Raw genomic sequence first — 15,324 nt, 5'->3', positions numbered from 1 at the left:
TGTAGAAAATGTGACATCCTCTCACAGAAGGGTCGCAAGGAAGGGATGAGTCAACCAGGGTGAAGTACAGCACCGATGAAACACACAACATTCCTCTGGTTCTTTGAAGCTTCCTCACCCCCACTATCATAACCCCAATCCTGCCTTTCACTGCGGGCTAGATTGGGGCATGTCCACAGGTACAGATAAGAGCTCAGGATACATGGAATCCAGGTCAGTTAACCCCCCAGGAACAGAAATGGGAATAGCGATTCCAGGAGGGTAGGGAAAGGTGGGGAGAGGAGGGGGGAAGAAACTGTGGGGGAAGGGAGTCAGCGGTTGGTGTAACCTATGATAATAATAATAATTAATAATTTATCAAGGGGTCACAAGGGTGTGAGAGTAAAAAAAGAGGAGCTGGTACCAAGGGCTCAAATAGAATGTAAATGTTACGAAATAATGATGGCAACAGATATGCTTGATACAATTGATGTATAGATTGTAATAAGAGTTATAAGAGCCCCAATAAAATAATCCAAAGAAATACCGAAGTAGTTAAACATTTTTCTCTTCTGGTTGTAGTAAACTCTAAACAAAAATTGCATGTCGGCTGATAATTTAACCCTATTTGTGTCAATAGTAAAATGAGTGTAATTAGTCTAGCTTTGTAGCATCACTAAAAGCATTAGGCAAAAATGCAGAGCCTTCCACACACTATTGTTTTTAGGGTTCTGACTCCTAGCCACCCTATGCACAGCAGAACAAAACACTGCCCCACCTTGCGTCAATCGTCCCAGTCTTTGATTGTTTACCCATCGCTGCAGCTGCCGTGTCGTCTATCAAGTTGAGAGTGTGCCTCTGCTTTTGCTGCCCCTCTGCTTCACTATGATGTTCTTTTCCAAGGATTGGTCGCTCCTGAGAACATGACCAAGGCATGTGAGAAGAGTCTCACCATTCTTGCTTCCAAGGAGCATTTTTTTCTTTCAAACCTCTTTTTATTGGGGACAGCTCTGACCACCATCCATCCATCCATCCATCCATTGTGTTGAGCACAGTTGTACATTTGTTGCTATCATCATTTTTCAAAACATTTTCTTTCTACTCGAGCCCTTGGCATCGGGTCCTCATTTTCCCCCTTCCCTCCTTCATGAGCCCTTGATAATTTATAAATTGTTATTATTTTTTCATGTCTTACACTGACCGATATCTTCTAAGGAGTGTTCTGACTGCACTTATTCTAAGACAGATTAGTTAATTTTTCTGATTTAAAAGCACAACTCCCCCCAAATTTACCTCAATGACACTGAGCTGATTCAGATTCACAGCAACCCTTTAGGCCAGAGTCAAACTAGCGCCGTGGCTGTCTGAGGCTGTACATCTTTACCGGAGCAGAAATCTCCATCTTTATCTCGTCGAGAGGTTGGGGGTTCAAACTGCTGGCCTTGCGGTGGCAGCCTAATGGATCACCTTCCGTGCCATAAGAGCTCCTTATCCTTCTGGTGGCCCATGATATAATATTCAGACTTCTTTATCAGCACCATAATTAAAATACACCAACTCTTCTTTGGTCTTGTCATGGGTTTTATTTTACTTGGATTCATAATGAACACTCATGAAAGTAGCCGTCAAGACATCAAACAACATGCGGTATTGGGAGAGTCTGCTGCTCGTTGAAGTGTTAATGAGCAAAGCTCTCACGAGGAAGGACTAAGGTCTGCCTGACTGCAGCCACAATATTGTCAATGGTTTCATGGGCCAGGAAGAGATGAAGCTCAAGACTGTTGATGGTGCTGCTGAGTTGGTTCTGCTCAGAAGGAAACACCACCCTGTCCTGGGCCATCTTCACAATTATTTTGATGTTTGAGTCCATCTTTGCAGCCACTGTGTCCATCCAGCTTGTCAAGGGTCTTCTTTTGTTATCCCGCCCCCCCCCCCGATGCCCCACTGCCCCTCTACTTTACCAAGCACAGTGTCCTTCTCCAAAAACTGGTCTCTCCTAATATTGTGTCCAAAATATGTGAGACAAAGTCTCACCATCCTTGCCTCTAAGGAGCAATTCTAGCTGTACTTCTTCCAAGACAGATTGGTTTGTTTCTATGGTACTTTCAAAATTCTTCACCAGCACCACAATTGAAATACATCAATTCCTCTTTGGCCTTCCACACTCAATGCCCAATTTCCACAAGCACATGAGGCAGCTGAAAATACCATAGTTTGGGTCAGGCACACCTTAGTCCTCAAAGTAACATCCTTGTTGCAATAGTGAGAAACTAAAGCTGTTATTAGTGGCCTACTGTAGAAAGAAAACATACAAGAACTATCAAAAGCTGTATTTTACATCAAGATAAACAATAGTATTGCCTTTTGATACTTCCCAATAAAAACAAACTTACCTCTTAGAGAAGGTATGATCTTAATTCTAAAAGAATAGTGCTTCCCAAGATCAAGGTATCTCTCGACACTGGAGGGCAATTGGTCATTATATTCATACTGTTGATACCAATAATTACATTTTCTTGGATAGATACTCCATTTCCGTCCACCAACTACTCCAAAGTTGAAAAGAAGCCATTTGGTAATGGTACTGTTGAGGGGAACTCTTTCAGGCACAGTAGCCACAGCCAAAGCAGTTACATTATCTACAATCCTTATGATCAGGAAGCTGCTATAGCCAGGAATCACGACAGTCTTCTCTAGATCCGAATCTTTAAATATGGAATCAATACCTGAAGCTAAAACAGAACAACATTTGGTATAGAATAAAACAGCCACTGCTCTGCACACATACGTACATGTGTTGCTAAACTATGGGTTTCACCAGAGAACACATTTATTTACCAGACTTCATCCCAAAGTTGTCTTTATTCATTGAATTCAAAATAACTTGCTTTATAGGATTTTTCAAAGATGAACATCACAGTCACAAACCGATACTTGAATGCGAACTCTGAAAATTCTATTAAATTCTCAGCAATGGAAAGAAGTGTTGGAGGGTTAAGTTTTTGTCTAAGAAAGCGGATGTCTCTCACCACAGAAATGCTTCTTTTCTTTTCTCACTGACATTGAGTCGATGCCGACTCATAGTAACCAACCATATAGGACAGGGTAGAGCCGTCCCTTTTAGTTTCTGAGACTACGTGTTTATGGGAGTAGAAACCCTGTCTTTCTCCCGTGGAGCATCTGGTGGTTTTGAACTGTTGCCCTTGCGGATCAAAGTCCAATGTCTACCTACTACTCCATCAGGGCTCCGCAGAAGTGCTAAGAGCCTTTGATGGCTTGGGAGATTTAGTGTGATTTCATGATAGAAGGATGATGTGGCCAGTGTTTTCCCAGTACCACAAGGAATGCATATTACATAGAAGGTGTCCATTAAATATTCATGGTGGTGGTGTTGTTAGGTGCCATTGACCCATAGTGACCCTATGTCCAACTGAAACAAAACACTGCCCAGTGCTGGGCCGTCCTCACACTTGTTCCTGTGCTTGAGCCCACTGTTGCAGCCACTGTGTCACTTCAACCTTCATAGACTGGATTAAATAATCGAGTGCTCAGTGGGATCTCTCATGAAGCTCTAGAAGGAAGGGGGTTCCAGAGAGGGAAGCACTGAGGCTAGTCAGGGGTGTTGTTGGTGGGGCTGCGATGTCAAGTCTGCTCCATAGTTTCTATGTTGTAACCCTTACCCAGGAAAAGCGCCAGGGTTTTCTCCCAGGGACCTGCTGGGTGGGCTCAAGCTGCCAACCTTTGCATCCGGAGTCAAGGACTCCACTGTACACCACCAGGGAGGAGATCTCACAATGGAGACAGGGAGGAACGGATCAGAGAGAAACCTGGGGTGTGAAAATCAGGGAAGTGAGAGGGCAGCGAACAAGGGGAAGGCCCTCTAGGAGATGAATGGACATGGTAGCTGCCACAACGGTCCAAGGCACAGCAACGATCATGAAGACGGTGCAGGATGGACCACGCTTTGTGCTGTAGTCACCATGGGCTGGAATTACTCGATGGCACCAAATGGCAACAGCAAAGGAAAAGCATGTTTCAAGGGATGCAGTTCATCATTGTCAAAGGGTTTTGATAGGCCATGAGACAGACAGAATTCTTTCCTCACTCTGAAATAAAAAAAGAAATATTCAGAAGAAAGCATGTCTATTTCTTCATTGTGTATACATGCTCTAATTACCCTCATCTTAAGTAAACTGTCACCCCACCCCCACCACAAACACCCCTTCCTGCATTTCTCCTAGCTGTTGTTTAAAGCGCTCCTTCCTTTAATAGAAAAATTCCTTGAAAAAAGCTGTCTTTATTTACGATCTTCAATTCCTACCCTGCCATTAGACCATTGTCTATGCGATTCTAGCCACCAGCTGTTGCCACTTCCCCGAAGATGCCTTGGCCTGCTGATGGCATGCAACGCAGGAGTGCCCTCTTCTCCTGGAAACACTTTCTTCTCTGGAGAGCGGAGACCTCAACCTCGCAGCTCTTCTCTAAATAGACCATCCCCTTTGTTCATGGATTCTCCCCCACTTCCCGGGCCCCTGGCCACTGAAATGTCAGGGATTAGAACTCAGACCTCTTCCTTTCTGTATCGAGGCTCATTTTTCGGGATGCCATATCCCTGGGCTATTAAATCACCTCCTAGGCATGTGAAAGTTGGACAATGAATAAGGAAGACCCCAGAAATTGATGGGATTGAATTGCGGTCTTGGTGAAGAACGAAGGGAGTACCACGCGTTACAGAAGACGAAGTCAATCCGCTTGGAAGAAGTGTAGCCAGAATGCTATACTTTAGAAGCCTGGATGGTGAGCCTTTGGTCAGGAGAGACCAGTTTCTGGAGAAGGACATCGTGTTGTCTAAAGTAGAGGGCCAGCAACAAAGATGAAGGCCTTTGATACACCGAATCGACACAGTGGCTGCAACAATGGGCTCAAACATCATAACCTTGAGTCTGGCACAGGGTGGGGCCGTGTGTCACTCTGTCGAGCATAAGGCCGGTTGCTGAATTAGTACCTACTCAAAGGCACCTGACAATAACAACATTAGCTAGTCTTATAGGATTATATAGTATATATATGCTGACAGCTTCCAAATATACATCTGCAGTCCACACCTCATCCCTGAACTCCACACTCGTATTTCTCAATTCTTACCTTATTTCACCACTTGGATGAGCAACAACGGGCATCTCAAATTTAATATGATCCCACATCTGATGACTGTAATAGCCTCCCAACGGATTCTATCCTCGCCCCCTCTCTATCACCTACGATCTTGTTCCAAAGTAATAAAGAAATCTTAAAACCTAAGCCAGATGTTACTTTTTGATTCCCTCAGTAAAATACAGATCTTAATAAACATGATATACTAACTTGTCATGTTCAAAAGGTAGCATATGATCAAGAGCCAGTGGTCATGAAGAAAGAGGGTTAAATTGCACTGAAGGCATTAGCCATAAATATGGCTCCAGGAATCGATGGAACACCAATTGAAATGCTTCAGCAAGCCAAGGAAGCACTGGAAGCACTCCCCCATCTACGCCAGGATATTTGGAAGACAGCCACTTGGCCAGCTGACTGGAAGAGACCCTAGTCTGTATCCTTTTCAAAGAAAGGTGACCCAACAGAAGGTTCAAATTATAGAAAAATGTCATTTTATAGCATATGCTTATCAAATGTTGCTCATGATCATCCAACAATGGCCGTAGCAACATATTGACAGAGAGTCACCAAAGGCTCAGGTCAGATTCAGAAGAGGATGTGGAACAAAGGACATCGTGGTTGATGTAAACTGGATCTTGGCTGAAAGCAGAGAATACCATAAAGATATTAATCTGTGTTTTATTGACTATGGAAAGGCATTTGACTGTATGGATTATAACAAACTATGGATAACATTGAGAAGAATGGGAATTTAGGAGCACTGAATGGTGCTCATTAAGATATTGCATCGTTTACAATCAGGAAAGGTGTTTGTCAGGGTTGTATTTCTCACCATACTTATTTAAGGTGTCTGCTGAACAAATATTCAGGAAAGCTGGATTATGTGAAGAAGAATGTGGCATCAGGAGTGGAGGAATGCTCATTAATAACCCGGGATAAGCAGAAGACCCAACCCAGCTTGCTGAAAGTGAGGAGGACCTGAAGCACTCGCTGATGGTGAGTAAGGGTTGCAGCCTTCAGTTTGGACTAAAGTGCTCATCATCTAATCCAGGTTTTCTGATTATTTGCTTAATATGCAGATTGAATGAGTATGGTGAGAGGATACAACCCAGATGCACACCTTTCCTGATCTTAAACCATGCAACACTCTTGTTTTGTTTGCATAACTGCCTATTATCTATGACCACTTTGCTTTGTTCCATCTCCATCTGTCCCTCTGCTTGAAGTACTGTCACTCTGGCCCTGCGGTGACTTATGTACTGCAATGATGCCACCAAAGCATTTCAGACAGAGTCCCAGCTTTGTTCTAAGCCTTGAAACAGTCCCAATGCCTTCGTGAATGTGTCACATTCATTTCCTGACCACCAAACTGCCAAAGTGAAGGCACAATGAGACAGAGAAGGGCAATCGCCCTGAGCAGTCTTCCTGTTAAGCCAGAAAGGTTGAGTAGTTTGCCTAGGGGAAAGACGTAGAGATGACGTAGGACCACACAAAACGAGCAATTAGGTACACCGAAGGGAGTAGCCTCAAAACTAAGACAAGCAATCCAGAGAGTGCTGTCTCCTTTGTTCTGGCCAACTCTGGTCTGATGGATCAACAAAAGACCCCTCCTGACTGTCTTCATTTCACCAGCTTTTAACAATAAATTTTGGGGAAGTTACTGTTTATATTTAGTTTGTCCATTGAAAGGATCAAACCACCGCCAACGCTGTACATAAACTGACAATCCTGAATTGCTGTTCAGACTGGCTTGTTGAGGTGTGTCAGCCTATTTCCCAGTGGTCTTTTCTCTTTATTGCATATGCAGAATAAAATTTTGTTTTCCTGACTAGTATTATAACTTTGTGTAAGTAAAATTTTGCTGAAGATCATTCAACAATGATCATAGCAGTACATTGACAGGAAACTGCCAGAAGTTCAGGGTAGCGTAAAAAGAGAAAGGGATATCATTGCTGATGTCAGATGGATCACGACTCAAAGCACAGAATCTCAGAAAGATGCTCACTTGTGACTATACACAGGTATTTGCCTGTGTGGACCGTAATGAAACTGTGGATAGAATGGGAGTCCCAGAACACTTCACGCCCTGAGGAACTTTAGCTTATGAGGATCAAGAACAGAACAAGGGACTATTGGATGGTTTAAAATCAGGAAGCGTTGTATCGTCTCTCCATACTTGTTTAGTTTGTGTGCTGAGCAAATCATCAGAGAAGCTGGCTTATCTGAAGAAGAATGCAGCATTAGGATTGGAGGAAGACTTATTAACAATCTGAAATATGCAGATGACACAACCTGGCTTGCTGAAAGCAAAGAAGACCTGAAGCACATGCTGATGAAGATCAAGGACCGCAGCCTTCAGTGTGGATGACAAATCAGTGTAAGGAAGACCCAATCCTCACAACTGGACCAATAAGTAAGATCGTGATAAATGGAGAAAACGTTGAAGCTGTCAAGGATTTTTTTCTTCCTTGGATCTACTGTCAAAGCTCATGGAAGCAGCAGTCAAGAGATCAAAAGACATACTGCATTAGGTAAATCAGCTGCACATGGCCTGGTTGGAGTCTTGCAAAGCAAGGACTAAGGCGTGCCTGACTCAAGCAAGCCATGATATTTCCAATTGCTTTGTGTGCACGTGGAAGTTGAACGTTGCATATGGGAGACCCAAGAGGCACCGATGCATTTGAGATGCGGTGCTGGAGAAGAACACAGAAAGCACCATGGACTGCTAAAAGAACAAACAAATCTGTCAGAGTGTTCTTTAGCAGCAAAGATGGCGAGCCTTCCTCTGATATACTTTAAACAGATTGTCAGGAGTCCAGTCCCTGGAGAAAGACCCTGCTTGGTAATTTGGAGGGGCAGCGCAAGAGGCAGGACTTAAGGAGATGGATTGACATAGTGGTTGCAACAATGGGCTCAGCATAGGAACAATTGTGAAGCTGGTGCAGGACCTTACAGAGTTTCCTTCTGTTGTGCACAGGGTTTCTATGGGTTGTAACTGACTTCATGGAACCCAACAATAACAACAACAGCATTCTAACGTTGTGATGATTTTCTCACAGGACAGTTCTATGTCACCAGCATTTAAAATACCAGTAGGGTCACTGATGATGGACAGATTTTGTCGCTGTTACATACTAAGACGGACTAGGAAGAAGGTTCACTGAAAATCTTATGACTAGCCGCAGAATGCCAGAGCATGAATCCTTCGGGCTGGAAGACACTCTAAATACAACTTGGGAAAAGCTGCCTCTTCCGAGGGGAGTCGACTTTGCTGTTGTAGATGGGAGACAGTTTTCAGGACCTTCACTTGCTGATGTAGCACACTTCAAAATGAGAAGACACTGCTGGGACACTCACTAATCATCAGAAGGCAAAAAGCCATGGTGTCTGAAGAAAGCAGAAGACAGCTGTGCCAAGATTTTGAATTGTCGGTAAGCAGAAAAGCATGGTCTTGCTACATCAATGCCCTAAATGCTGTATTAAGATATATATTATTTCGGTCTTAGCTCCTCATTTCCACCCCCCTCCATCCCGCTCCCCCTTCCTTCATGAACCCTTTATAATTTATAAATTATTATTATTTTGACATATCTTACACTGTCCGATGTCTCCCTTCACCACTTTTCTGTTGTCCGTCCCCCAGGGAGGAGGTTATATGTAGATCCTTGTAGTCGGTTCCCCCTTTCCACCCCACCCTTCCTCCACCTTCCCGGTATCGCCACTCTCACTACTGGTCCTGAAGGGATCATCTGTCCTGGATTCCCTGTGTTTCCTGTTTCCAGTTCCTTTCTTCACCACTGTACATCCTCTGGTCTAGCCAGATTTGTAAGGTAGAACTGGGATCATGATAGTGGGTGGGGAAGGGGAAGCATTTAGGAACTAGAGGAAAGTTGTATGTTTCATTGTTGCTAGACTGCACCTTGACTAGGTCATCTCCTCCCCGTAACCCTTCTGTAAGGGGATATCCAGTTGCCAACAGATGGGTCTTGGGTCCCCCAATCTGCATTCCACCTCATTTGCAATGATTTGATTTTTTTGTTCTTTTATGCCTGATCCCTAATCCCTTTAACATCTCATGATCACACAGGCTGGTGTGCTTCTTCCATGTGGGCTTTGTTGCTTCTGAGCTCCTAGCTCCAATTTAAGAATACTTAGTTCTTATATAAGGCAAAGGAAAGCCATTAAAGGAATTCATCTGGGTAAAGAAGAGGTGAAACTATCAGTATTCACATATGATATGATTTTATATATCGAGAACCCCAAAGGCTCCACAATGGGAGTGCTGGAAGCGATAGAGGAATACGGTAGAGTGGCAGGATACAAGATCAACAAGCAGAAGTCAATCAGATTGCTATATACAACTGATGGAATAACAGAAAAAGAGATCAAGAAGGTGGTGCCCTTCATAATAGCCAGACATAAATTGAACTATCTAGGGATATGCCTAACCAAAAAACCCGAAAGATCTGTATGAGGAAATCTACAGAACATTATTACAGGAAACCAAAAGAGACGTTCACAAATGGAAGAATATCCCATGCGCATGGACCAGAATACTCAATACTGTAAAGATGTCAATCCTACCTAAGGCACTGTATAAGTTCAATGTAATCCCAATACAATACCAGCATAATTTTTCAAAGAAATGGAAAAACTGACTACCAACTTCATATGGAAAGGGCAGAAGTCCAGAATTGGCAAAGAACTCCCTAAGAAGAAGAATAAAGTGGGAGGGCCTGCATTGCCTGCCGTTAAAACTTATTATACAGCCACAGTTGTCAAAACAGCGTGGTACTGGTATCATGATAGAGACTCAGACCAATAGATAAGAACAGAAAATCCAGAAATAGAAACAGCATCATAGAGACAACTGATCTTCAATAAGGGGCCCTAAAATATCACATGGGAAGCGGATGCCCTTTTTAACAAATGGTGCTAGAAAACTGGATATTAACCTACAGAATGAAGCAAGACCCTTACCTCATGCCACACACAAGAACAAATTCAAGATGGATCACAGACCTTGAGGTAAAACCTCGAACTATCAGGATCATCAATGAAAAAATTAGGACAAAGCTAAGAACCTTAGCGCAGGAAATACACGGGCTATCGGAAATGAGAAAGGATCCACACCCAGAAGAAGATAAGATCTACAAGTAGGACATACTAAAGACAAAACATTTGTGAACATTGAAAAAATTCACCAAGAGTGAGGTACTTAGTGTATTGTGCCAACCTGGCCGATAAACACATGTGGGATTAATTGAAGGGCGGAGATAAGCTAAATGGCTCGGTGAACCTCGCCTTTATTGTCTCTTGCTCTTTGATCATTGAACCAGTGTGTGGCTGCCTTGCTTGTTCTTTGCCTCAATTTGCAAGCTACACAACCTGTGGGACACCTGGCCTGTGGATTGTGTCGCTGTAATTTGAGGTTCCTTCAAGGCCTGCTTCGCCACATCATTGGAATTTACATCTCTTGAGCTGGGGACTATTGAACCCTGTCACCTGGCTGACTGTTGGTGACCTGCCTTGCTGTTTGCTGCCTGTGCCCGGATAGCCTGAATTGCTCTACAGAGGACTACCCGGCAGCCCTCAAGACTTGAAGGACTGCCAGTGTCTCACAACTGTCTCATGGAAGTGAGTTGCACTGAGCCATTTGTACTGCTTTATAATTTAATTAACTGTTTATTTTTTATGTTATATATCCATCTAGCTGTATAAATATATTATAAAATTATTAGCATCCAGGTTTTGTTTCTCTGGAGAACCCTGTCTAACACAAAGAGAGAAATAAGAGAATCCACAGACTGGGAAAAGACATTTAGTAACGATGCGCAGCCACTATGGAAAGAGATTTGGCAATACTTAAAACAGATGGAGATTGAGTTACCTTACGACCCAGCAATACCACTACTGGGCATACAGCCAGAAGAAATAGGAAACGGCCCGTGGCCAGGCATCTGCTCTCCAAGGTTATTCACTGCACAGTTCACAAGTGCAAAAAATTGGAAACAGCCTAACTTTCTATCAATAGACAAATGGATTTAAAAAACATTTTTATATACACAATAGAATATTATGCATCCCTAAATAATAGTGATGAAAGATAAAGAAACTTACATCATGGAAAGAGGTGGAGGATATCATGCTGAGTGAAGTTAGCCAAGCACAAAAGGTCAAGTATAACACGTGTCCACTGAGCTAAGTTCAAACAGCAGAATGGGCATAAGGGAAAATGCACACAACACACAGTTCTCGGGCTGAGGACCAGATACTCTGGCATGAGCCAGACCAAACCCAATGAGTCATAAATCATAAAAAAAAACCCCGATGCAGATAGCACCTATACTGAAAGGTATTCCCCCCGCCACCCCCACTCCCACCCCCACCACCTCTCTATATACCTTTAAGGCCCACAGAGGGGTGGCAATGGGGGTGTGGTCAGGGCACTAGCCCACCTAAGAAAGGAAGAGTGAGAGTAGACCCATTCCTAAGTGCCAATCCTTGAGGCCGACATTCCTGCTCAGAACAGCTCATTCCCAGAGATGACTGTACTGCTTGGCCTCAGCTCAAGACCGGGCATCCTCTCCCTAGGTGACAGCTGCAGTGAATGGCCTTGAAGATACAGTTCTTGGGAGAGTGGCCGGTCTGACCTGCCCACATGGGGGCAAACCAAGAAGGAAGTGCAACAGACTGGTGATGTGAGCAAAGCCACGAAGTCCCTGAGGAACCCAATTGTAGACTTCTGACTTGGGGGCAACACTTGGCACCTATCTGAACTGGTTGGGGGTTACTCAAAGGTAGCCCATTGAAAGTCTAAAGGTGGATTGGAGGTGGGCACTAGACTGCTCCATCGCTGACTCTAGGAATAGTAATGGGTACTTTTAGGATGTGCACCTTTCAGAAAGGGTGATGGGCTGTTAGTAAAGTGGTCCTAGGATATGGAGTCATGAAAGAAAAAGGAACTGGACTGATGGATTTTCACATGTCCTTGATATTTAACAGAGAGACATTTGCCTGTTCTGTGTCAGGAACCCTGTTAGACTTGGGACGGTTTATTTACTGGTTTATTTTCAATAAATCATTTTATTGGGGATCTTAAGCTATCACAATCCATCCATCCATCCATTGTGTCTAGCACATTTGTACATATGGTTGCCCTCATCATTTTTAAAACATTTTATTTCTACTTGAGCCCTTGGTATCAGATCCTCTTTTTTCCCCCACCCACTCTCATGAACCCTTGATAAATTATAAATTATTACTATTTTCATATCTCACACTATTTGCTGTCTCTTTTCACCCATGTTTCTGTTGTTTGTCCCCCTGGGGAGCGGTTTATATACCAGTCATTGCAATCAGTTCTCCCCTTTCTTCCTCTTTCCCACCTCCTCCCCACTACCCTCATGATATTGGTACTTCCCTTATCTGTCCTGGGCTCCGTGTCGAGAGCTTTTATCTGTACCAGTGTACTGCTGCTCCGGAGTCTAGTCAGATTTGTTGGGTTGAATTGGGGTCATGATAGTGGGGTAGGGTGGGGGGAGGAAGCATTAAAGAACTAGAGGAATGTTGTATGTTTCATCAGTGCTATATTGCGCCCTGGCTGGCTCATCCCTTCCTTTGTGACCCTTCTCTGAGGGGATGTCCAATTGTCTACAGATGGGCTTTGGGTCTCCACTCTGACACCCCTTGTTCACATTGATACAATTGTTTGTTTTGGGTCTTCTGATGCCTGATACCTGATCCTGTTGACACCTCGTGTGTTTCTTCCATGTGGGCTTTGTTGTTTCTCTTCTAGATGGCTGCCTGTTTAACATCAGGACTATAAGACCCCAGATGCTATATCTTCTAATAGCCGGGCAGCATCAGCTTTCTTCACCACATTGCTTATGCACCCATTTTGTTTCCAGTGATCATGTCAGGAAGGTGAGCATCACAGGATGCCGGGTTATTAGAACAGAGTTCTTGCATTGAGGGAGGACTTGAGTAGAGGCCCAATGTCCATCTGCTACCTTAATACTTAACCTATAAGTGTATGTACATACACCTAAATCCCCATGCTATATATTAATATATACATGCCTATATTTATACCTCTATAAATATCTTGTGCCTCCTAGTTCTTTCCTCTATTTCCTTTTACTTTTCTCCTGTCCCACTATCATGTTCAGCCCTCATTTGGCTCTCAGCAATTCCTCTAGGCTACATTGTACTTGATCAAATCCCACCAGGCATTCAATGCCCTCCTCTCCATCAATTGTAGATCTCTGGTTGTTCCCTTGTCCCTGGGTTTGTTGGTTCCCCCTTCCTTTCCCCCACCTCCCCCTCTACCGTGCACCCCAGGAGCTGTTGGTCCTGTTGTTTGCACCTTGGGATTGTTTGTCCTGCCTGTCTTATACAGAAAAAAGGAAAAAAATGCCTATAAATAGTTCCAGGCCTGCCTGCTGACCCGTGTGACTGCTTTCTGAAGAGTGTGGTGAGGTGTCAAGCCCTGCCCTCTGAGTCAGAAGTCTTTTCCCTTTCCTCAGGAGCCCTGCTGTTTTGCTTCTCTTGCTGCTCTGTTGTACTCCCTTCATGGTTCACCCCATGTAGGGTGTGGGGTGTGTGTGTCAAACCAGGCACAATTCTCACACTATGTCTCCAGTACTGTTCCCCGTAGCGCTGCGGGTCAGTGAGGGGATGCCTTGTCTCATGGTGGGGTCTGCCCTATGGCTCTTTCTGTGCATTGGCTGCTGTGAGTAGGAATGTCGTCCTTGGGGCTTGGTGGGCCATGATGAGGTGTTCTCTCTCTCTCTCTCTCTCCCCCCTTTCCCTCTCAGTTTGCTCCTGCGTGGTCTGGGCAGACCCGCCCCTGTCCCTGGCTGTATTTTCAGTGGCATCCTCTGTAGTGCACTCTTCTGGGGAGGGGCCTGGCGTTGCTGGGATTGGGACCGGCCAAATTTGGACTAGTTGTATGGTCTTTCTCTTTTGGTTGTTGTTGTTGGTGTTCACCTACACAAGATAGGCAAAATAGGCAATCCTATGGAGACAGAGACCGGACGATGGTTCCTGAGGGGCACGGGAGGGGAGGAGGTGGGGGTGGTGAATGGTGAGACAATAAGGATGGGGACAGGGGAATAGTAAGGGTTCCAGAATTGATGGCAAGGAGGGTGCAGCTTTTCTGGTTGTGTTTAATCGATTGAATTGTATCTGAGAGGTGAATGACTGGTAACCATGATAGTGTGGAAGGAGGAAAGAAAACAGAAAAAGAGGAAATAAGAAAGGAAAAAATAGGTATATATATAGATATGTATATATATGCAAATATATAAACATAGGTGTGTTTGTTTATGCACATATATGTAAATACAACAAGGTAGCAGATAGACTTTGGGCCTCTACTTAAATCTTACCTCAGTCCAAGAACAATTTGTTCTAACAATGTGGCAATGTATGAAACTCACCTACCTGACATGATTGCTGAAGACAAAATGGGTACATAAGCAAATGTAGTGAAGAAACTGATGATGCCTGGTTATTAAAATACTTAGCATCTGGGATCTTAAAGGCTTGTAGTTAAATAAGTGACTATCTAGCAGGGAAGCAACAAAGCCCACGTGGAAGAAGCACACCAGCCTGTGTGATCATGAGGTGTCGACAAGAAGAGGTATCCAAAATTCAAAAACAAGCAACCGAATCAAGGTGAAGGAGCATGGATGTAGTGGAGACCCAAAACCCACCTCCTGTAAGATAATTGGACAGTCCCTCTCCGAAGGGCCACACGGAAGGGATGAAACACATAACTATCCATTGGTTCTTTAAAATTTCCTTCCCGAACTATTATGGCTCTTCTCTATTTTACCTCATTAATCATGTTAGACTTGTATATGTTCATTTGTATAATTAAGATCATTTGATACATGAAACCAAGATAGATAACCCTTCAGAAACAGTAACACGAGTAATGGGTCCATCAGGGTACAGGAAGAGAGAGGGGGACAAAGAGGGAGGGGGAGCTGATAGCACTGAGGACTGTATAACCCCAGTGAGGTAAGTGAACAACAGAAATGTATATGAATGGACAATTTGGATGGTGTAAGACATGGCAAACATATATATATATATATTCATATAAATAAGTTATACATATACAGGTTCCTAGGGGCAGGGGCAGGGAGGGATGGGATAAAAAGGAGCTGATATCAAGTAGTT

General features: G+C 43.8%; 1 protein-coding gene across 1 annotated transcript in view; it reads right to left on the bottom strand.

Annotated features, from left to right (window-relative positions):
• The window catches only part of CATSPERB (catsper channel auxiliary subunit beta), a 147,149-nt gene that overhangs the window by 47,260 nt on the left and 84,565 nt on the right, over positions 1-15,324 (bottom strand). The window contains exon 18 of the mRNA XM_075531640.1: positions 2,373-2,705. Coding sequence (XP_075387755.1) covers positions 2,373-2,705 — 333 coding nt within the window. The remainder of the gene's footprint in view (positions 1-2,372; positions 2,706-15,324) is intronic.

The sequence above is a fragment of the Tenrec ecaudatus genome, chromosome 14 (assembly GCF_050624435.1).
Source record: "Tenrec ecaudatus isolate mTenEca1 chromosome 14, mTenEca1.hap1, whole genome shotgun sequence".
Lineage (NCBI taxonomy): Eukaryota > Metazoa > Chordata > Mammalia > Afrosoricida > Tenrecidae > Tenrec > Tenrec ecaudatus.
The sequence above is the reverse complement of the archived record's forward strand: the minus strand, read 5'-3'. Positions and strand labels throughout refer to the sequence as shown.